At 52.8% G+C, this 23,850-nt stretch overlaps 2 protein-coding genes across 3 annotated transcripts in view; one reads left to right on the forward strand and one right to left on the reverse strand.

Moving 5' to 3' along the window:
• The window catches only part of CDH23 (cadherin related 23), a 382,149-nt gene that overhangs the window by 98,299 nt on the left and 260,000 nt on the right, over window positions 1-23,850 (reverse strand). Inside the window, exons 21-27 of the mRNA XM_084751804.1 lie at window positions 23,355-23,462; window positions 16,691-16,880; window positions 16,221-16,366; window positions 13,542-13,761; window positions 11,959-12,111; window positions 10,082-10,195; window positions 7,518-7,666 (exon numbers count right to left, since the gene is read on the reverse strand). Of these exons, the coding sequence (XP_084607930.1) occupies window positions 7,518-7,666; window positions 10,082-10,195; window positions 11,959-12,111; window positions 13,542-13,761; window positions 16,221-16,366; window positions 16,691-16,880; window positions 23,355-23,462 (1,080 nt within the window). The remainder of the gene's footprint in view (window positions 1-7,517; window positions 7,667-10,081; window positions 10,196-11,958; window positions 12,112-13,541; window positions 13,762-16,220; window positions 16,367-16,690; window positions 16,881-23,354; window positions 23,463-23,850) is intronic.
• Window positions 956-4,461, forward strand: LOC311580558 (uncharacterized protein C10orf105). 2 transcript variants are annotated; one of them, XM_084752205.1, is made up of 2 exons: window positions 956-1,120; window positions 3,894-4,461. In XM_084752205.1, the coding sequence occupies exon 2, from the start codon at window positions 3,899-3,901 to the stop codon at window positions 4,271-4,273; it is 375 nt and encodes a 124-aa protein (XP_084608331.1). In that variant the 5' UTR covers window positions 956-1,120; window positions 3,894-3,898; the 3' UTR covers window positions 4,274-4,461. The 2 variants fall into 2 exon arrangements, with proteins under 2 accessions (XP_084608331.1, XP_084608330.1); XM_084752204.1 differs by lacking the exon at window positions 956-1,120 and adding an exon at window positions 1,884-1,944.

Here is a 23,850-nt window from a genome sequence, read left to right on the forward strand (position 1 = left end):
ACAGGCAGTGCTGGATTACCAAGGCTCTGTCCATGTTTAGCAGTACGAGGGAAGGCTTTGGTCCATTCAGGGTGGGGAGGCGAGGCTTTGCTTTGTGGTGAAGGGCTGTAGGCCTTAGACATAGTTGTGACTACTACCATGCTGCATCTGAGACCTTGGAGGCTTTTCATGGGCAAGCCCCTAAGCAGGCAGCTGGTTGCCAAGGAGGTTTGGGATTCTTGGAAGAGAGGAGGGCTGTGGGGGTGGGTTGGAGAGAACCTGCTACCCGTCTCAAACTGTCCTTGGCTGTCCCTCGGTTCTAAGCATTTTGAAGTTTGAAAAGTGTTCCTTGCCAGCAGGTTACCAAGAAGAGACTTGATACCCTATGAGCACACACAGGGGGAGGAGGTCCCCCTCAGTCACAGTCATAGGGGAGGGGAGTAAGAGGAAAATGGGAGGGAGGGAGGAATGGGAGGATACAAGAGATGGGATAACAGTTGAGATGTAATATGAATAAATTAATAAAATGTATTAAAAATAAAATTTAAAAAAGGAAGAAAGAAAAGTATTCCTTGCACTCGCTTCTGCAGCCAGACACCTTAAAAAAGGACACTTTTCTAAGAATCCAGAAAAGACAGGGTCTAGGGACCCTGCAGGAGGAGGGCCTTGGGAATTCCAGGGGCCATCACCCTCTTGTCCTCACCCTGCTGTCTGTCTGCTTATAGACCCTCTCCCTGGTAACCTGAGGCACTGAGTAGTTGACCACACCATTCACATTTCCAAGGGTGGTGGTGGTGGTGGGAGGAGTCCCAGGCCCATGAGGCAGCTAAACCAGCCTCCTGCTCTCACCAGTGTTTTCACAAACGAGAGGGCTCCAAGGAGACAAGCTGGAGTGAGCCAGGCAGAGGGCTCTCCTCTCTTTCTTCCCAGCTAGGTTGCCATCCCTACGATCCCAGTTGTCCCCTCCCCGAGGCAGGCCAGGACTCTTCCCAACAAAGCCAGGCCCAGCAGGCAGAGCAGGGAGAAAGCTACTCTGCTGCAGGCTCTGTGGCAAAACATAGGGTCACAGTTCGCTGCTACCACTTGGACCTCCTGGGACAGCAGAGAGAGACCTTGCCACTGAGAATACAGACCTCCAAGGGTAGGCTATGAGGTCAATGCTGAGGGACTGCAGTGAAAGCCAGTGAAGGAAGTGGGGGGGAGACCCTTTCTGGGGGGATGTGAAGGTGTGCTCCGATGTGGGGAGTCCTTCTATAGTTTTGAAAAAAGAAATAAGGCCCAATAAAGGGGAAAGGTTAATCCAAGGCCACAATTTCCCTGTGGGACTCTAAGGAAGTAAGAAAGTTCTAGAGAGAGCTTATAGAGAGATGCACTCAGAGGATGGCTCTGGTAGGAAGGAGGCTCCCTATCCTGGGGGCTCCAGGAACACTGACTCCAGAACCAGCTGTTCCTGTCAGCTGGCAGCAGGGAATCCAGCCAGCAGCTGCTGAGCGCATTCCCAAGCACTCCAGAGTCACAGACTGCCACCAGAGTGGCTCAGGTGCCCACATAGAAGTGGCCCTGGGGCCTGTAGCCTCGCAGCTTCTCTAGGTTCTGAGCTGGTAGAACGGAGGGCTTTCTTAGCGAGGACTGCCCTCTTCTTACTGAGGCCAAGTGTTGAGACCCAAGGGACAGCTACTTTCTCCCCATGGGGGATGGGCAGTGGCTAAGCCCCATCCCCGTTCTAGCTCAGACTGCAGGAAGGGCTGATCCGGTGGATGCCATCCACTCAGAGAGCTTTCCAGGCCCAAGGCCTGAAGGGTGGAGGCCATGAGCCATTAGACGAGCATCAGAATTTCCAGCCCCAAGCAGCTGGGAGGACTGGGAGGGGCTGGGGCAAGGGATGGGTGGCAGGTGGGTGGAGAGTACGGGATGCCCTCAGTCAGCTGTGCCCAGGAGCCAGGAGTTAGGTCCCCGGAGTTGCTGGTGAGTGCCCAGGGGGGACAAGAGCTTTAGCAGCTAAGGGGGGGGCTATGATTTCCCATTACTGCAGGCAGGGCCTTGGCATGGCAGAGGCTTCTCCCCTGTCGCCTGGTTTTGGTGGTAGAGGGGGCTATAAAGTAAACTGGGAAGGAGGAAGCTGTGTTGTTCCTTCTGCCTCACATGATGCTCTAAGGCCAGGGTGAGGACAAAGTTCTGTTTGGATCTTTGGATTTTGTGTACTGGTTTGTGCAATTGAAAAATCATAGACTCTGGGCATGGTGGTGCACGCCTTTAATCCCAGCACTTGGGAGACAGAGGCAGGTGGATCACTGTGAGTTCGAGGCCAGCCTGGTCTACAAAGTGAGTCCAGGACAGCCAGGGCTACACAGAGAAACCCTGTTTCGGGGGTGGAGGGGGGTAACGTAGATGCTGGTCTGTTGGCTGGACAGAAGCCATTTATGTGTTTTTATTGGCCCGTGCAGCATACCCAATATTTGAAAATTCACTTCAAAATTTTCGGGAAACAAGTTTATCTGGCATTTTGTAATGCCTGTTTCTCCTTTGGCTCAAACAACTTTGAGTTAGTTGCTAATAATTAAATAGCAGGAACGCTTGTCTTAACAAAGAAAAGAAAAAGAAAAAAAAAAAAAAGAAGAAGCTTGAAGAGGCTGGCAAAAACTTGCCTGCCCCGAAGGACTATCATGCTAGGCTGTGGGAGCCAGGCAAGGCCCCTCTCGGAGTTGCCTACCATGCCCTACCCGCAATAGGGCTCAGTTCCCAGCTGTCAGCACAGACTGGTCCTCTGTCTACGAGGGCCAGCCACCACATTCCCCATACTGGATGGGTCCTCTGAAGGGATAGTAGAAATGCCCAGCAGGTGAGTGACTGTACAGGGCAGGCTTCTAGCGTCACTCTGTCAGCTCTTTATGGTTTCTATTTCTCAGATGTGTCTGAGTGACTCGCTGGTCTCAGAGAAGGTTAGAGGGAAGGAGGCAGGCATGCAACCAGGAGTCAGGACAGCTGATCCTGTCCTTTGTTTGCCTATGTTGCCTTGGGTTTAGCCTCTTTTGATTGGCCTGGGGGCAGGCAAGATTGAATCAAGAAGTAGCAACAGAAGTACCATTGGATCTAAGCAGGTGAAATAGGCATGAGGTGGGCCTAGGGGAGTGTGGGCAGTTGGGGCCAGTGCCCAAAGTAAAGGGAACATCAAATAAGCTAATAGTGAAATTCTGACATGTCAAGAGAAGTCATCTATCTGTCTGTCTGTCTGTCTATCTATCTATCTATCTATCCATCCATCCATCCATCCACCCACCCACACATTCATCCATCCATCCATCCATCCATCCATCCATCCATCCATCCGTAGCTCAGGCTGGTCTCAAATGCAGCCAAAGATGGTCTTGGACTCCTATTTCTTGTCTTTCTACCTCCAGAGTGCTGGGATTACAGGCATGCAGCACCACACTTGGTTTGGAAAAATATTTTTAAAAATAGTCACGACTAAACTAAAAACACACCAAGAAACCATCAAGACATGTGTATGGGTCCCTGGTCTACAGCCTCCATCTTAGGCTATTGCTAGGGTCCACACCAGCCCACCACAGCCTTTCACTCGGAATGGTTCCTGATCCATTAAGTGACTTACTAACTCTTAGATTTGGGATTCTGTATGGCAATTGCCGAGAACTGATTAATGCCAGATAGCTTTCAATGTCCTGCGTTCTTCATGGCAGAGGGGCAGGGTACATCAGAAGGAAGCCCCAGGTACAGACCCAGCCCCTATAAGCGGTATATGATGCCTCTCTGGGCCTCGCTGTGCTAACCTGTGACAAGCCATCTTGAGAGCATGACTAACTGCTCATCCCCCACTGCTCTGCTCCTGGTAAGCCTCACCTGTTCCTGTCTGGGATGCAGTTGCTCTGCTCTGACTCTCTACCCTGCCCTTACAGGCATCATGAGCACAGGGGGCTCCAGCCTCCCCAGCCCTCCAGCCTTCCTAACGGCTCCCGCCACTTCTGGGACTTACACCCAGGCTGCCGACCCCGTACCGGTTCTCATCGCCCTGGCCTGCATTTTTCTGCTGCTGGCCTCTTGCTTGCTGTTCATGATGCTGTGTAAGCCAACTGCCTTGGACCCTGGCCGCCAAGGGGCCCGGGAGTGCATGCCACATCACCCGGTGAGCCCCAGTGAGCCGAGGCTCCGGCTCTGGAAGCGTCTGGGCTCACTGCGTCGCTCTCTGCACAGCTTCCAGCGAGACAGACCTGCTGTCCAGCGGGGTCTTGATGACAACCGAGGTGACTATGACTGCACTGAAGCCACCAAGATGTGATACACACAGGCTCACCCAAGACCACCTTTGCCTCTGATGGAGCCTGGCATCGCAGGCCGTAGGATACTCTGGACCCCTATGTCACCCCAGTATTTCCCTGTGTGTCTAGCCTGTGTCCTTTTCCAGAAGACCCTGAAGGCCCCTGATTCTACATGTTAACAGACCCTTTGGATAAAAAGATGACTGCCCACGGACCTCTAGATCTTTATTTTGTGGTCCTGAAGAATTACTTAGGGTACCACAGCACCCCATTTTGGAAGCTAGGTATCTACTGATCCCCCTTGCCCCTCCAGAAGCCTTGCTTATATTCTGAAGGTCTGACTTAGACAAGCTGCTAAAAGGCCCAGATACCTCAACTAAGTGGAAAGTTTGCCTACCCTAGGTCTACACTGTCCTGCATCTGTGCTTAACTAGTACCCCAGGGAAAGGGACCCCTTTCTTGACATTCCTGCTCCTTCTGGTGAAGTCTGGTTGGTTGTCAGCCAGGGGACTGGCAACTATCAAATCATGAGCCTGGGAGGCCCCTTAGTGGTCACCTGTCAAGACGGATTGGGAGGACCTGCAGATGGGTTAAGACATTTCCTGTATCCTGAGTGTGGAAATTCACACTTGTAATGCCAGCAACTCAACACGCTGACTGATGTAAGAGGATTGTCTAAGGTAGCTTGGGCTACAAGATGAAATTCTGATTTGAATAAAATCAAAACAAATCATACAAACAAACAAACAAACAAAAAATAAGCTGTTGCCCAAGGCTAGGTGGAGGCCGTATCACTGTGGTAGGAGGGTCACCACTGTCAGCACCTGAGGGGATGTTATCTGCGCTCTGAGGACACATGGCAATGGTACCATGTCTCACTGGGAAAGGGGTAGGTGGCCTCCTCTCAGATAGCATGGACCAGTCCTCTGTGGCTATAAGATCAAGGCCAGGTGGCACTAGCTGTACTCTATGTGTTGTGGCAACAACCTCATCAAGGGACATGTCAAAGCAGGGCCCCTCCAGTGTGATGTGGGGTGCTGGGAATCGCAACCTTCTGTCTCACCTTCCACAGCTCCTGTCCCAGAGTCAAGTGACTTGGGAGCCCATCACATGGCTGCCTGCTCTACCCTGCTATCACCCGTAGTAAAGCCATTCAAGTCTCCCTAGCCCAGAGCCTTCGAACAGTCTCCCCTGTGCCCACTGGATGTACCCACTCTATGGTGTGCGGCAGGATCTGGGAATTAGCTGCAGTTTATCCTTTTAGCCTCAATGCTGACTAGACACTCCAGGCAATTGAAAGATCTGTCCTCCTGGTCTATGGCTTATGGTTGAAGGCTTTGTGAAGCCTTCTTTGTTCTCCAGCAGAACTACGCTCCCGCCTGGAGCTCCTCCGGTCTCTCATCTGTCTCAGGCAGGCCAGCAGCATGCACGGACTTGTCTGTCTTCTTTCCTACAATGCCTAGGAGCTGCAGGGAGCCAGATCTCGTCCCAGTACTCACTGCATCCCCACTCACCAAGGCAGCAGGCATCTGGTGTGAGCTTTACCCTACACTGATGTCCCCTGTCCCCATGTCCCCAATGTCCTCTGTGAGGACCCTAAAGAAAGGTGACTTTCCAAGCATGCTATGGGGGTAAGGTGACTGTGCCTCCCTCCTGTGTCCTTGTGACCTCAAAGAGAAAGAGGGAGGGAGGGAGGGAGGGAGGGAGAGAGAGAGAGAGAGAGAGAGAGAGAGAGAGAGAGAGAGAGAGAGAGAGAGAGAGAGAGAACAGCCATCTTTGCAGGGAACTTCTTGGGCCTGGAAAAAAGTTCCTGAGACTCTGAATGTCTGAGAACTGAGGACAGCAGGTGACCCCTGTGTCACTCAGGGACTCTAGGCTATGGACTCAAGTCTTATGCACATAAGAACCAGCATTTCAGGGCCAGGAAGCAAGCCAGCTTCCTCCCCAAACCATCTCCCCCCACCCACACCCCCTGCCTTGTTTCTTCACCTCTCTGAAGCACCTTGGGCTAAAAATGTAGGCATGAGGTTCCCCCATGACCTGCGATGCCCTTATTTTGGGTTCACTACAGTGTCTGGGTGCCTATCAGTGAGCTGGGGATGGCAGGTACCAAGTTAGGGTGGGGCTCCACTGCTTCAAGGCAGGGGTGGGGGGATGGGGGTGGGAGGGGGGTATGTGGCTCTAATTCTTTCTTAGCTGAAGCCAGAGGAAGGGACCCATTTCCTCCCTCCCTCTGGAGCCAGCTGCTGGACACGTTCTCTGGCCTTCATGTTCTCTCTATTCTGTCCCTCTCCTGGCCATTCATAGTGCCCACACGGGGACGAAGGCACCTTCCACCTCCTATTCCTTCTTCCCTCCTGAACTAGGAAAGAGGCCATAGTGCCAGGCCCATCTTTGTTGAGTTTGGCTCGCCTTGGATTGAGTCAAGAACACTGAGGCTGGTGAAATGGGCCATTCATTCCCTTCCTTCCCTTGCAGCAACTGAGGCCCTGCCCTCCTGTGTGTGTGTGTGTGTGTGTGTGTGTGTGTGTGTGTGTGTGTGTGTGTGTGTGTGTGTGTGTGTGTATGGGGAGCACATGTGGGCAGGCACACCTGCTTGCTTCATGCTTCATTTTCAGGGTCCTCCTCTCTCTGGGACTCTCAGCCGTGGCTCCTACGCTGGGCCAAGGAGCCCTTTCTTCTGCTTGTTTTCTTCCAAGAGGGGAGCCTGGCCAAGAAGCTGTGAAAGCCGCTCTGTTCTGGCCTCCCTGAACCCTGGCTCTTTTTCCTTGATTCTTTTCCAGGAAAGAGTTACTCCCCTCCCAACTCCCCACTGCTCTGAAAGGCTCTGGGGGAGGCTGAGGTGAGCCAGGGCCCTGTCCTCAGCTAACATAGACTGAACTAGGTCTTCTCCATGGTGGGAAGACCATGACTCCTTTTTCTTTTCTCTTTCTTTCTTTCTTTCTTTCTTTCTTTCTTTCTTTCTTTCTTTAAGATTTATTTATTACATATACAGTGCTCTGCTTGCCTGTACACCTGCACATGCACACTGGAAGAGGGCACCAGATCTCATTATAGATGCTTGTGAGCCACCATGTGGTTGCTGGGAATTGAACTCAGACCTCTGGAGGAGCAGTGAGTGCCCTTAACCGCTGAGCCATCTCTCCAGCCCCTGACTCCCTTTACTTGAAAGTGCAAGCCATTTCCAGCCAGCCCTGGACCCCATGCTGTTCCCACCCCTCTTGGTGTGAACGTAGCCCTGGCTGCCCCTAGCCTGCCACATACCTGCACAATGCTGTGGCCCTCTGGGATATCTTCCGGGACACTGGCCTCGTAGCTGCTTTGCAGAAAGATGGGCCGGTTATCATTCACATCCAGAACTGTGACAAACACGGTGGCCGTACCCGTGCGCCGCTTGCCTACAGGGCCGTTGTCTGGTGGGGTGGGGGTAGGGTGGGGTGGGGTGGTAAAGGAGAACAGGCATTAGAAGCTTTGTACTCCAGGCCATCAGCCAGAGTTATACTGTCCTACACCAGCCTCAAGGGACAGCGGCTCATTGCCCTACCAGAACATCAACAACACTAATACCCAGGGCTGACATCATGCCACATCCCAGACAGAGACTTGTCTGGCTCACTCAGTCCTTACATCAACCCAGGGAAGGAGGCAGGATTCTCTTTCCTAACCCACAGCTGAGCTAATGGAGGCAGTGAAGAAGGACGGACAAATAGCCGAGCCTTCAGGAACCTGTGCACGTTATTCATTTCATTAAAGGGGCCTTTGGAGACATACTTAGTTTAAAGCTCTCCAAGGCAGGCCTGTCCCACTATCCGTTTACCTAGTGATTGAGTGTTCTTAGAAGACACTGGACCCTGATACAGTAGCTGCCTGCAGTCCTCAGCCACGGCGGGAGGACTATTAGAGAAAGACCAATTATTTGAGCACTGCCTGTCTCAGAAAGCAACCACTAACAAAGAGACGGTTGGGTGAAGACGGGGCCACACACTAAGAAGCCCTGTGGCTACCAGACATGGAGGATTGAGGAAGGAGTCTGACCAGCAGGTATAGAGGGACTGTGGTTCAGCCAACACCTTGATTTTGAACTTCTAGATCTGGAGACACCACATCAGTGTTCTTTTAAGGCACCAAAGTTGCTTTAACTTGTCTCAGCAATTCTGGGACCCACAGGGGTGATGAGAGAGGATGTGGCCTGCTGTCTGAGCCAAGATGCTTTGAGGGGTGAGGTGCATGGGTAATATACCTGTGTCAGCCACCTCAAGGGCAGGTGTTTGCTGCTCCTGTCACAGACGATGGGCAAAATGTGGGCCCAGGGACACCTGGCTTCTGGTTTCTCTGAACTTTGGAATAAAGGCTTTAAAAAGATGTTTCCCACTACGTACTATTGTTCCTTATTAAGCATCTGGCTGGCCGGATCAGCATGCCTACAGGAGGAGTTTGGCCTTCAAACCTAAGGCATGCGGGGCCTCTACAGGAGCCAGGCAGGGTGGAGAGCTGTGACATAGCAGCCATGGTACCAACTGGGAAAGCTGCTGAAGGTCTTCCTCAGAGGATGATATTCCTGCCCAATGTTGAGTGTCCCATCTAGGACACTCAACCCAATCAGTCGGCTTGGCTGGGAACAGATGGTGACATGCTTTTTCTTCCCAGTTGAGCAATGCTGGGGTACAGGTCTTTCACCCCAGGGCAGCCCCCCCTTTCTAGGCTCCTCCCTCTCACCCAAAGGGCCTTGCCTCAGTTGAGGATGCTGAGCTGGGAGACCTTCATGAAGGATGGGCCCAGAGCCCTCTGCTCCTGCCAGCTGAAGCCAAGCCTGGCTCTAGTTGGGTGACAGCTCTTGAGAAGGCAATGTCTTCCCAGACTGCACTCAGGATGGGCGAAGAGCAGAGCCAGGCAGAGCAAGACGGGCATGGCTGAGCTGGGAGGGGCCTTTGGTTGGAAGAGGACAGCATAGCTCATTCCCGCTCACCCAGCATTCTCCACGAACACTCTAGAGAGGGCTCCTGGGAGGACCAGCAGCCACTTGGGGAGGAGAGGGAACACAGGGCTCCCCACATTCTCCAGAGAAGCACCTTCAGGGGCTTCCTGCTGCTTAGAGCGCAAAGGCCAAGCTTTTAGCGCAAGTTTCAGATCTTCATATCCTTTCCTGTCTGATCATAGCCTTTGATTCTAGAGCATCCCAGGCCACCAGCACAGGCCAGAGGGAACTACCCACGCCTGGTCTAGAAGCTGCCACCAGCCAGTCTGGGGAAAAGGCCAGTGCTGCCCTCTCTCTCTACTGTTACACTTGAACCTGGGAGGGTGTTGAGCTGGGGTGGCTGTTATGAATGGCCGCCATGGTCCAGAGAATGACGCAATCAACACACACAGGCAGAACAGCCAAAGCCGGGGGTCCCAAGGTCCGATGGTGACCCCTGAGCCCTGACTGTCACTGCCCCATTTATTTTAATTTTTTATTTATTTATTTTTTTTGAGAAAGGGTCTCATGTGGCTCAGGCCGGCCTCAAACCCGCTGTGAGCATGGTATTTGTTGTGAACTCTTGAGCCTGCTGTCCCCACCTCCTCAGTGTTAGGATCACAGGTGTGTGCCATCACACATGGATGTATGGTACTCCCATGTCACCTTTCTTGCCTTCCCGCTTTGCTTTCCGGCATTGTAGAAATGAGTCTACTTATTGGCCTGCCTGTGGCCTTACCCTTCTTAGCACCTGGGAGCATGGGACAGGGGCCACCCACCCCACAGTGTCCAAGAGTTTTGGCTCCAAGCCTGGTTCCCCCAGTGTGAACTCTGCGTGGAGTAACTGTGCAGGCAGTGTGCAGGGCACGCTCACCTATGGCCTCCAGCACCAGTGTGTACGCGGCTGTGGTCTCACGGTCCAGGCCCACCACGGTTCTCACCACAGCATCACGGTAGCCCACACTGAACTTCCCGTCCACGTTCCCCCCTGCAGACAGATGCGAGGGAAGGTTCAGGTTAGGAGGCACCATGATCCTCCTCCTAAGCGGGGACCTACCTGCACAGGATCCCTCCAAGGATGCTCTTACAGGCGCGGGGTGCAGCTTGTATGGATTGGATGACTAGAAGCATCTACTGAGCACGTACTGTGTAACAGGCATCCCAGTTATGGACCAGTTCATCTAACTTCCTTTTGATCTGAGGTTCTGTGCGCTGTCCTGGGCTCCTCCTGTATGTTGACTTTGGAACGTGGGATCTGCCCATGTTGCCTTGGCAGCTCTTTCAGCGGATACTGAGCAGCTGACTTGGATAAGGGCTTTTTACACGTGGCCAAAGACTGACTTTGGGGTGGGTGTGGGAGTAGAGTGGGAATTTCCCAGGACCCTCATCTTTGGGGATAGTGAGGGGCTAAGGACTACGGCTTTCTGGGACGGAACTCATAGAGGACCGGAATGGAGCAAACGCCAAGTGGCCTTGGTGTCCCTGGATGTGGTCCCCCTTGTGGGGGTGGGGCCGGGGTAGGTGGTTTCTGAGACCTGTCAGGGAGAGAAGCCACCAGTGTGAGCTGGTTGCAGCACAGCACTCTAGACAGCAGAGGGAGCCATTGCACTGTGTGTGGAACAACTGAGGCGGCTCAATAGGTTCCAGAGGTTGAAGATCTAGAGGGGCTCAAAGACTGGTCAGCAGGAACCAGTCACTTTGCAGGTTCTGGCAAGTCTTCTCTTTCTTTACATGGTTTGCATCGGAGGGGAAATCCTGGAAATCAACTTCCAGGCTCCTCACAGACTAAGGTGTTTTCTGCAAGGCACAGAACTCAGCCCCACATGGGGCAGGGAGGAAATAAACTACCTAGAGCTACAGAACCTCTAGGCTGATGTCCTGAGGGCTGCTAAGAGGGAGGTACCTCCACTTGTGGCTTCCTGGAATGGCATTTGGGGTAGGAGGTGAGCAGGAAGAGCAAAGGAGGTGAGAGCCTGGGATGGACCGTCTGAGGGCTGTAAAGTCACTGTGACTGCAGGAAGTCACAGATGATGCATGAGTCTAGGATCCCTTGCTGCTGGGGAGAGGTGTCAGGGAGGGTAGTGTGTACACTACATATGTGTACAGGTCTGCCTGCACAGATGTGGTATATATGTGACAGGGCTCCAGATGGCTCAGAAACAGAAAGAAGGTGGTTATGGGAGGGCTGAGGGATGTGGGAGGGTCATCCCACCTCCCCTGTGGTTTAGTGCCTGTCAGGTGGGCCAGGCATTGAAGAAAGCAGGAAACCATTTACAGCACATGGGATGACAACTGAAGAGCATGTTTTCCATTTCCCACAGGTTCTACTATGAGGCAGGCTCACTTTCTCCAGAGAGCCAGGACAAGGCCCCATCAGCTTTAGCTGCAACTCTATATGGTAGCTATTGAACATGTTCCAGGCAGAACTAATGCATTTAGGGGGTTTGCAACCATCTGCCTCTCAACAAATAGGCATTCCCATGAGTCCCTGGGGAAGGATGAAGCCATGTTCCTGCAATGACTGCTTTCTCACCCTAAAGTGGGGTGAAGGGACACCCCAGTCAACACCTTTGTCCCCTCTGCCTACCCTGCCCCCCCCCCCCCCCCGCCAGGACACCTGCAGCCTTGAAGCTCCCTGGGCACCAGGAACAAGCAAGCCTCTGGGGAGGCATGGAGGTAGAGGGCGACGCCCCTTTTCCACCCTTCTGCTCCCACCTGTTCTAGGGCCCTGTCAGGCAGCAGGGGCAGTACCTGTGATGAAGTAGCTAAGCTCTGCATTGAGGCCCACGTCATTGTCTGTGCAGTTCAGCCAGACCACACGGAACTCCCGGGGGACGTCCTCCGACACAGACACGTTGTACACGGCAGGGAAGAAGGTGGGTGTCTCATCGTTCACGTCCAGCACTGCAGACGGAAGAGGCACGCTGGCCTAGGCTGGGCTGCTACTGCGGATGCCCAGGACCGCGCAGCCAAGGCTTTCCCAACAGGGTCGTGGGCTCCAGGTGGCATTTGTGACAATGCTGTCTGGTTATGAATGCAGGGGTCTGTATGGTGGCTGAGTTGTAGAGGTTCAAGCTGACCAGAGCTAGCACAATCAACCACCCCCCACAATGCCTCCTTCACCATCCCTGACTGTCAAATGTGAGAGAAGCCCAGTGTGCCCCCCCCCCCGCCCCGCCACCTCCAGTATGTTGCTAACAAAAACAACAGCAATATAATAATGATAACAATGCTGAGGGTTTCTCACACAGCCTGCAGCCACCCCTCATGGCACCATCTGAGGTGGCCATCACTAGCCACAGTGCACATGGGAGGACATTCTGAGCAGTTGAATAACTTGTCTTGGCCACACAGTGCTACCGTGGAGGGGCTGTGTTCTTGGGGAGATCAACCCTAGTTTGTGAAGGGGAGCCAGGGAAGGAAGCTGGCTCTGAAGTCTTTCCTTTCTAAAACTTTAATTTTCCTTAAATATTTGTGTTTCCAGCTTTTTACATCAGGCCTCTCTTCTTTGGGCATATGGGGCTTAGTGTGACCTTTATGACTGAGATGACCCTTCCTGCTCTCTGTGGTGTTACTGGGAGACATGATGGACCACTGTTATTACCTATGCTTTTTGCTGAGCTTAGAAGAGGGGACCCACTTCCTGTTGATTATTTGGTGATGAAGTGGGTCACCAAACTGGCTCCTGGCATCTACAAGGAAATCTTTGTATCCACAGGAGAGAGGACGGCTGGCTGCGAGACCCTCACTATCCCAGGTCTCTGGGAGGTGGCCCAGGTGGTGTGTCTGTGTCGAGATAACTACCTGCCCACTTCCCTGTACCCTCTGGATGGAGAGCCGGAAGGGTCATGCCAGGGTAAGGGCTGCACGCATTTCCTTAGGGTCACCCCCTGCCTCCAGGCACACTCTCTCAATGTCTCCATCTTTCTCAGGGCTAAAGGCCTTGGAGATGGGAAATTATATTGCATCATACAGGGTGGGCAAAATGGTACTTAGCCTCTGGGGGTGGAGGCCCCTAGCTACCCTCTTCCCATCACAGCCATACCTTTCCACGAGAGGCCCTATGGTTCCCTACCCACAGGATGGAGGGCATCTTCTTTATATCTGAGAAAGCACTGGCTTTCTTAAGATGACAGTCCTGCTTAGAACCCTGGGTTCCCAGTGTCTGGGCTTGGAAGCAGTGGTCAGGTGGGGATAAAATTCAGTGAGCATTTGGAACATGGTAGAGACAGGACCGGGCTGCTGGGCTTCCTACTGGAGAGGAAGCCCAATGGCTAGGGCGTGGCTGGCAAGCACCACCTCAGACCCAGCACCTAGCAGGAGGTACCCCTCACCCCGGATGGTGAGCGTGCTCGTGGAGCTCTTGGTAGGTGTGCCTGCATCGCTGGCCACCACCCGCAGCTGGTACTCGGCGATGCGCTCACGGTCCAACTCGGCCGTGGTCGTCACCACGCCACTGGTGCCGTTGATGACAAAGTCCATGCGGGGCATGCCCACCTGCATGCGATATGACACCAGCCCGTTCAGGCCCTCGTCTAGATCGATGGCCACCACCTGGGGGAGGAGGGAGGGACATGAGAGGCCGCGTGAGGGGGGAGGATGTCGGGATGGACACTTCTTTCCTGGAAGTGGCCTCCTCCTTTCCTACCAACCAGACTGCATCGGACACATCTGCTCCCTGTGAACCTCAGGTCTGGCCACTTGGCCACCGTCTCCAAGGAAGCCTCCACTGGGCAGGGTGTCAGAGATGAAAGCTCTCCAATCCGAATGCACTGAGTGAGAAGGGCTTGCTAGGACCAGATCCAGGCCTCTAAAGTCTCGCCCTTTAAGCCTCGCTATCCTTTTAGGAAGCTCTTCCAGCCTCCGGCAGGCCCCCAGTCCTATGCTTCGCTATGGTCCTATGCTGCCCTCATTCTCCAGCCCTTACGATGCTGGCTAGCAGTGTCGATGATCAGTCTAAGGACCCTTTCATTTCCTGAGCCTTGGCTTCGCAGCCTCTAGAACCAGCTCTCCCTCTCTGCTTTATGAGCTAAGAGAGAGACATGTAAAAAGACGTCAGGCCAGCCGGGCATGGTGGCGCATGCCTTGAATCCCAGCACTCGGAGGCAGAGGCAGGCGGATCGCTGTGAGTTCGAGGCCAGCCTGGTCTACAAAGTGACTCCAGGACAGCCAAGGCTACACAGAGAGACCCTGCCTCGAAAAACCAAAACCAAAACCAAAACAAACAAAACAAAACAAACAAACACAAACAAAGACATCAGGCCTATTCTTTAATGCCATGCCACATCTGGGGAAAAAGTCAGGTGAAGCTCCTCCCCGGGTAGGTCCCCTGTTGCTCCCACTGGCAATTCCAACCCTGGCCAGAGAGCTCCCTAGCACAGGACCCTACTACGCTGAGACTTTCCCAGGCTCACACACCTGAGAACTCAGAGGAAGGAGAATAACCACAGCGAAGAAGAGAGCTTTTCCATTTAAGCAAGACTCTTGCCATTGGAGGACAATGACCTCACTTAGTGCAGAGACCGCACACGCTTTCTCCAGGCTTCTCGCTTCTCGGATGCCTTCCAGGATGGAGGCTCGGTGCTTCTACTTAATTTGCACTCTAATCTCTGAAGAAAGTCCTTATACCGTTCAGCAGGGATCTTTCTTGGTTGAGGTCCCACGTGGGGCTTGTCACACAATTCCCAGTTCCCATAGCTTTCCCCGTGGCTCTGAACAAGGGTAAAACCTGGCCTGAAGAGTCTTTCCCTCCTGTCTCAGAGGCCCCCAGAGGGAGGTTACCCTCTTGCTCCTGCCTCCTTTGGGAATTTCTCCTTGGGGACTGGCCGCTGTGGTAGAGGCGGAGGCTCCTCCTGCTGGGAGCTTGGGAGAATGCTTTCAATTTACAGGGGTCAAATACATCATTCACCTCCTCTTACAGGAAAAGAAATAGGCAACGGTGAGCCAGAGGGCACAGCCAAGGTCAGGTATTCCTGGCCTCCTGAGAAACACACAAGTTGATGCCACTGCCTCATGTATAAACCACGCCACACAACAAACTCCACAGCCACGGTGTGTTTCCTGTTATCATCTGTCTGTTTATCCTTGGCACAGCCAGCCAGGCACTACTGCGACTTCTGGTTCTCAAGTGAGGGGGAAAAAAAACTGAGGCCCAGAAGGGTTGAGGAGTGTACTCGGGGTCACACAGCAATAGTGGTGAAATTGGGATGTACATGCCTATCGGTTGGACTCCAATGCTTTTCTTTTGAGGTGCTGGGGATGGCACTTGGGGTCTCACTCATGCTAGGGACGCACTCCTGTGCTCTTTTCACTGGTCTCACCGGGCTGCACCCCGGCTCGAAAGTCCACGGTCTCCCAGAGTTCTTAAGACTATCCTGGTAGGACATCACATTTTCTGAATTAGCACCTTTAGGGCCTCCCAGTCTAGAAGAGTGATGGGCAGAGGGAGAGAGGCCCTACCTCTTCTGGGCCATGGGGAATTCGGAGGTTTCTTCCTTCCTAATGGGGTGAGTCTTGTTTCTGTGCAGAGCTGTTTGAGGGCTCACGGGTGGTACGGGGGTTCTTACACAAGGTTGCTGAGCCAGACATGTCTGACATTTTGTTCTAAAGCCATCTACAGCTTGTGGCGTTGGAGGCTCGGGCCAGACCCCCACGGGCAGGGGAACTTCCCAAATCAGCTTCTCAGATTTCTGTCTACCCTCCTGGCTTCTGTTCCTGCCTCATCCTGATCCTTGCCTGTGGCACTGTGTCTCCTTCTCTTCAAATCTGCCGGTTCTTCCAGACTCAGCTCCAGGCTAGGTCCCTACCCCCCCACTCCCCCACCCCCCCACCCCCCCCACCCCCGCCCAGACTACCTCAGCCACTGCAAGTCCTTAGCACCAGTTGTCCCATTTGACTTAGTTTACATACTGCAGGGGGTCTTGATTGGCATCCCATGCCTGGTGAGGATGCTTAGCATGGAACACACAGGGAGCTCTTGGCCTATGGGGACAAGGTGAATGAAAGACACTTACTTGGTACACAGAGACCCCTGCAGGGGTGCCCTCAAGCACCTCAGCCACAAAAGGTAGGTTCTGGAAAGTGGGGTCATTGTCATTGAGATCCAAGAGGTTCACAAAGACCGTGGCACTGCTGGTGGCCTTCAGAGGGGGTCTGCCACCTGAAAGGACAAGGAAGAAGTGGGCAGGGATGGGAAGACAGGTGTGAGAGAGAAATGGTGGGGAGAGGGAAGCATTTACAGACTCCCCAAGTGTCCCTGTGGGGAGGGGCTTGAGCCACATGTCCTTTCCCAGTCCCTCCCTACTGCAGGGTACCCTGGGGGGTGGTCACATCTGGGATATAGACACTACTCTAAGTGATCAGATAGCTCTCCTGAGTGGGTGGGTCCCAGGAACCCCTAAGGACCACCCATAGGGGCATCCCCAAAAGTTCAAGAGCCTCTGCCTATGTGGGAGCTCAGGGGTGGTAGTGTAGGAGCCCGTACAGTCTGTGACAGAGACAATGATCTTCCGCATGAGCTCCGCCTCCACAGGGTCTGGGTTTTCTCGGTCCAGCATGACGTGGGTGGTGCGGATCTTGCCTGTGGTGCTGTTCAGACTATAGAACTTATTGGGGGGATGGATGCTGTACACCAAGGTGCCATTCTCCCCCAGATCTGGGTCCAGAGCCACCACCTGCCCAGGAAGGAAGGAATAGACCTCTTAGTTAGTTACGTTGCAGTCCCTGGCCTAGGCGCAGGCGCAATAGGCTGCAGACTCTCTTGGGAACGGGGAGTGGGAGGGTCACAAAAATACAGCAGTATTGAAGTCTGGATCCTCTGGCATCTTCTCCCATCAGCTGGCTACAGGGAAGTCTCTTTCTTTTCTTTTCTTTTTTTTAAAAATTTTTTTAATTTTAATTTTATTAATTTATTCAGATTACAACTCAATTGTTATCCCATCACTTGTATCCTCCCATTCCTCCCTCCCACCTTCCCTCCCTTTTTCATCCTACTCCCCTCCCCTAGACTGAAGGGGACCTCCTCCCCTCGACCGAAGGGGACCTCCTCTCCTCATCATATGGTCACAGCCTATCAAGTGTCATCCTGGTAGCTTGCTTATTCTTTCTTTGAGTGCTACCAGGCCTCCCCACCCAGGGGAGGTGGTCAGAGTTCATGTCAAAGTCAGACCCCGCTCTCCACATAACTGTGGAGAATGTCCTGTTCATTGGGTAGATCGGAGTAAGGGTTCGATGTTTACTATTGTATTGCCCTTGGTTAGTGCAATAGTTTGAGCAGAACCCCCTGGGCCCCAATCCACCCATCATGATGTTCTTCTTGTAGGTTTCTAGGACCCTTTGGGTCCTTCTATTTCCCCATCTTCTATATGTCTCTTACCTAGAGTCTCAGTAGGAAGTCCCTTTCTTATTCAAGCTTGGCTGCCCCATGTATAAAAGTGGGGTGAGGCCAGATAAGGAGGGTGACTAAGGATGCAGTTCAGTTGGTAAAGTGCCTGCCTAGCATGCATGCATGCATGCATGCCAGGGCCCCATCCTCAGCACCACATAAACTGATGGTGGTGGTATACGCTGATCTCCTAGGACTCAGGAGTGGGAAGTAGGAGAATCAGAAGTCTGGGCAGTTTGGGCCGGAGAGATGGCTCAGTGGTTAAGAGTGCCGCCTGCTCTTTCAGAGGTCCTGAGTTCAATTCCCAGCAACCACATGGTGGCTCACAACCATCTACAATGTGATCTGATACCCTCTTCTGCAGATAAGGCACTCATATGCAATAAATAAAATAAATAAATCTTAAAAAAAAAAAAAAAAAGAAGTCTGGGCAGTGGTGGTGCGCACCTTTAATTCCAGCACTTGGGAGGCAGAGGCAGGCAGATCACTGTGAGTTCGAGACCAGCCTGGTCTACAAAGCAAGTCTAGGATAGCCAAGGCTACATAGAGAAACCCTGTCTCAAAAAACCAAAAAAAAAAAAAAAGAAAAAGAAGAAGTTGTTCGGGGCTTGGGGGCTGGGAAGCCTGAGGATCCTGCCCTTCTAACTGAGCTTTGGGGGAGGATCTGAGCCCTGGGCTGTAAAATCTGAGTCCCTTTTCACAAGCCCTTTCTTTCTTCCTCTAGCACTTCTGATGGGGGAGGATTTGCAAAGCCTTGGGGCTCTGTGACACCAAGGCCTGGGAAGGGAGTCATTAGCTGGGTCCCAGTTCGGAGGGAAAAAAATCAGAGCTCAGAGATGCATGGGTCAGACTCAAGGTCACACAGCACCAGCCTCGGTGGCGGGGGGGTGGGGGGGTGATGGGGGGGTGGAGGGGGTGGAGGGGGAGATCCTGCTCCCTTTCTTGCAGCCTCCCAGAACCCCGAGCCCACGGTGGCTCTCACCCTTCAATCCACTCTCCTTCTGTACCGCAGAACTATGACGACAGTAGGAGGTGGACAGGATCATGGTGGGGAGGGACAGGATTGCTACAGCCCCAGGAGCTGCATCAGGAAAGTGTCATTAACACAGGGCCATGACAGTCAGGGCTGGTCAGCTTCTTCGTCTCACTTGGTGTGAGCTTTTGTGCTCTAGCAGCAGAATTTGTCCCTGTTCTGGCTTAATTCCCTAGCCGAGGTGTCTCTGGGGTCACTGGACCAGAACAGATAGATATCTGGCCAGGGTCTCCCGCTTGTCACCATCTCTGGGCTCTGGGGGGCGGGGGCGGGGGGGGTGAGCAGGGAGAAAGGCTTACAGGGCAGGTCTCTTGCCAGTGAGGCCCTCTTCAGCCAGATTCACTTTATTCTACGCTCTCCCTAGACTTGCTGTAGCAGAGGGGTAAAGAGGGCTCCCCACCTTCCTGACCTTGATTCCTTCACTGTATTGAGACCATACTGCCTCGTGCCTCCATGATGGGGCCCACCACCCTATTTTATGACAGGAGACGATTCACTCCAGGCATAATATAAGCCGCGTCGTGTCGCTAAGGACAGAGGCAGCAAGTGTCCCTTGTGGACATCACTGGAGGGACAGCGCTCTTCACATCCATTCTTCTGGATGGGGAAACCAAGACTTGAAGCCGAACCAACCTCTCCCAGGTCAGTACACGTGAGGTCAGCTCCATAGTGAGAAAGACACTCTTTCTGCAGAGGACAGCCAGAGAGCTGCCCCATACTCTAGTTGGGGGTGAGCACTGGCCTTGGCCTCTCAAGGCCCTCTCTGGTCATGGGTGGGTGGGAAGGGGGCCCGGGAGAGGGCAGAGGCTGAGGCCCTGCCTAAGAGCTCTCCCTGGGCAGGTCTGTGGACTCTCACCATTCCCCCTCATTTATTTCCCAATTCACACTCGTCATTTCTCTCCCACCTGATGGGGAATAATTCTCTCCCTCTTCTTTATTTTGCTGGAGGGCGTCGAAAGGCTCTAAATCAATGCCTATCTGCAGGTCCTTGAAGGAGGCCACGGGGAGCAGCAGGGAGAGTTGGGCCCAAGCCCATTGCAGGAAGAGAGAGAAAGGCGAGAGAGGCAGCTAGCCTGTAGTGTGTACCCATCAGGAAGACACCTTTGGAGCCCACATGTCCAGCACCCCGAGGCCCAGAGATGCATGTACTCTGTCAGTTCAGAGGGCACTGAATTAAGAGACAACATGGGCACAGGCTCATCTGCTACCAGCCCTGGGAAATCTCGATTTCCATCACTTCGGGATTCTGGAGTCATGGGTGTTGTTTACTCTAGAGTAGCCCTTGGGAGGCCACCAAGAGATTTTCTCCAGTTGAGGAAGAGCGAGCCCAGCCACAGAGCTGGAGGCTGGGTGGGGATGAGACCAAGCTTACCAAACCCAGCAGCTGAACACTGCCTGAAACAGCAAGCATTTGAGATATATTGCCTAGCTATGGCCTGCCTGACAGGCGCCACAGAAGCTGACAAAGAGACTGCTGATAGTGGCCTCTGCCAGGCCCTAGTGCTTCCAGCATTCTGACGAATCAAAATCTGATACAGGGGTCGTGGGATGATGGCCCCATGGGCAAAGCAGTTGCCACTCAAGCCCAGTGACCCAAGTTTAAATCCTCAGAACACGCATAAACGTCAGAAGCAAAAGGGCATGGTATGAGAGGCCAGACTCTTAGGGCAAGAGGAGGCAGAGACGAAAGAAACCCTGGACTCTCTCGGGCCTGGTGGGCCTGGGCAATGCAGTGGTGAGTGACGGGAGACCCTCATTCACACAAGGTGGAGTGCAAAGGTTTGGCACCTGAGGTGGTCATACATCACACACATACACAACACAACACACACACGTACCCCACAAGATCTGACCACAGTAAGTTCAGGTGGACACTCTTATTAGCCCCATTTTCTAAGTAGTGGGGATGAACACAGAGATGGTGAGTAACTTGCTTGAGGTCACAGAGTTGACAACTGATGTCCCTGGGATTAGAACCCAGGTCCTTTGGTACCCACTAAGTCTGGACTATGAAACTTCTCAGAAGGAAACAGTTTGGAAGGGGTGGGGGCACGGTGAGCCTCTCTCAGAACTGGCATTTTAAGTTGGGACAAATAGAGGGAGCAGGTGTGACAGAGGTCAGGAAACAGAGAGCCTTGAGGTGGGACTGTGCCAGTGCTCAGCCAGGAAGAGGTAAATATGCCGGAAATGGAAAGGTCAATGAGTGTGCGTGTGCGTGTGCGTGTGCGTGTGTGTGTGTGAACATACGCATATGTGCATATGTATATACATATGTACATTGTGTGTTGATATATGTCCATGCACGTGCATGAGGATGTAGGATGCATGTGTACACATATAGGTAGATGTGTTTTTTATTTTTGTTTTTTGTTTTTTGTTTTTTTTGAGACAGGGTTTCTCTGTGTAGCTTTGGCTATCCTGGAACTCACTCTGTAGACCAGGCTGGCCTCGAACTCAGAGATCCTCCTGCCTTTGCCTCCTGAGTCCTGGGATTAAAGGCATGAGCCACCACTGCCTGGTGTTTTTGTTAATACATGTGTGTGCACATGTATGTGGATGCGTGTGGTGGGTGTGGGAAGGTAGGTCGAGAGGAGGTCGGGTCCCACCCAATGTCACATTTTCCTTACTGTTATTTGGCTCCTTTGTTAACTACTCTTTCCTGTAGGCACTGTTCCTGTGCCTAGCCACAGCCTACCTCACCTGGGCTGCAGGGAGACCCAAGGCCCTGGGGCCTTCTTAAAGGCACTACAGTGCACTCACAGAAGTGCTTTAGGGGTTTTGAAACTTAAGGAAATTCTGTGGTGATTCCTCCTCATGTGGCTTCCCTATAAGCCACTTGACTTCTGGTTTCTCTGCAGTCATCATATACAACTTGGCGTTCTACCAAGTTCTGGAACTTTCTTAAGTCTAGAGAGCCTAACCTAGAATTTGTCTTTCCATGTAATTAAATCCCTACAAACTCTACATTCCCTAATCACAAAAGCTGTATATTCTGTTTGGTGGCTGTTTGATATAGCACGTTTTTACATTTTGATTTTGCTCTCTTCTTCCTGAGAAGCTTGGGGTGATAACCCTGTGTCTGTCATGCTGTCTGGGACATACATGTCTGTCTGTCTGTTTGTCATCTGCTCAAGCTAACCATGGATAGGTCCTGCAGGCTATAGGGACATGAGTATGTGTGTGCCTGCATGCATGTGTGTGTGTGTGTGTGCGTGTGCGCATGCACGCACTTTTGTTCTGTTCTATAACTATCTGTCACAATGCCCTAAGACAGGGTTTTTCATTAAAGCTGGAGCTAGGCTAATGGCCAGCAAGCTCCAGCAATCCTGTGCTGCCTGTCATGGTTCTGGGGTTAAAGGTATGTGGGTAAAAAGCCACACCCAGGTTTTTATGAATATAGGGTCCTCATACTCACGAAGTGGACACTCTGATCACCGATCCATCTCTCCAGCCTGACCCAGGCTTTCACACTGTATCATGTGGGAGCCAGTGGTGAGTCTGAGCAGAGAGTGATAAGAGGTCCCTCACCTCGCTGAGTGAGCACGGGCTTTGCACAAAGCTCATGCTCACCGAAGGCTTCTACAGTCTAGCCCCCTGACTAAAGCTACCTCCCTCACTTGTCTCTCAATTTCCTTTGGGAGGAGTTCCCCAGAAACACAAGGAGAAGTGGGCATTCCACAACAACTCTCAGGCATCCCAAATTGGGAACGCGGTGGAGGTGGTTTTGAGCCAGGACCAGGGTGCCCAGAAGGCGGCAGCAGAGAGTAACTGTGGGATCCAGAGCCCTAAAGGCCCGTGCAAGAACTTCAAATAGAGGTTTCTTTTCTTCTTTCTTCTTCTTAAAGGTTTATTTGTTTATTATTTATACTGTATTTTGCCTGTATGTGTGTCTGCAGGCTAGAAGAGGGCACCAGATTTCATTGTACATGGTTGTGAGCCACCATGTGTTCACTGGGAATTGAACTCAGGACCTTTGGAAGAACAGCCAGTGCTCTTAACCTTTGAGCCATCTCTAACTGTAGCCCCAGCTGGGCTTTGAAAACCTATCCATCATAGATCGCCTGCCCTGCCTTGTTGCTTGGGATTCTCTGGAAGGGGACATGATGCACCAGCTGAGGGCCATGCAGATCTTGAACGTGGGGCACCACTAGGTGGGTGATGGCCACACTCCCCTCCCTTCATTTTCCTTCCTTCCAGGTTTCCATTCTCTCCCTCAGGTCCAGACAGAGCCTGTCACTTTCAGGATCTCACTGGTGAGGCACAAGAACCCTAAGGTCAGGATCCCAGGTGTGGGTGGGGCAGGTTCTCAAAGCCCGATGTAAAAGCTACTGACTCAGTCCCAGTCTACCCGATTCTCCAGCTCTTCAGGACCTGGGCCTCTGCCGGGTATCCTGTGAATCCACAGAGGGACAAGGGCTGGACCAAATGGTTCCTAAATCCTTATTAAAAAGCCAGCAGTCCTGAGTTCAAATCCTGACACCGCCTCTCACTGGCTCCGGGGCCTTGAGCTCTGAGTCCTGCTGTTCTGGGAAAGTATTATGAGGACGAGAGAGAATCCATGAGGCGCTCTTGGGGTAGTGGAGGACAGGACAGGCGTTCAATCAACAGAGCTACTGAGAGCTGTCAGAGTGCAGGTCCATCACAGGCCTGGCTGGGTGGCCATTCTTTTGACATTTGGGGACCAGCCTTTTCAGGTGACACTAAATGGAGTTCAAATGTGGCAGTGCTTACCGTGGTCACGTCAGAGTCCGGAGGTGTCATTTCTACCAGGTTGATGTAGTAGGGAGCGTCCTTCCAGGTAGGGTGGTTGTCATTGATGTCCAGGAGGGTGACGTTCACCTGTGGGCCACAAGGGGGTGCTGTGGTCCACGAAGGCCAACAAGGGCAAGGGCAGGGTCAGGACACTCAGGGGTCTTGGTGTCCAACACTTCTGCCATTCTGCTGGTTTCAAGGAGACCCTAGGTCGTCAGGCACAAGGTGGGGGCAGGTCCCTACCAAAGGAGGGGGCCCAGGTGCCATCCCACGAGGAGCAGAGAATAAATGAGGTGTCTGAAACCCTCATTGTGACCCAGGCTTCTCTCACCCACTTGGTCTCAGGGAAGGTGACCCCCACCCCCGCCGGCCAGTCAGGGGTCTGAGAGGGTCCTTTGAGCTTCCTAGCCTTGAACACAAGCCAAATGGTTTCTCCATTCATCTGCCCCCAGGTAAGTTGGTTACAGGACCGGGC

Source organism: Acomys minous, assembly GCF_964271855.1.
Source record: "Acomys minous genome assembly, chromosome: 13".
Taxonomy (NCBI): Eukaryota; Metazoa; Chordata; class Mammalia; order Rodentia; family Muridae; genus Acomys; species Acomys minous.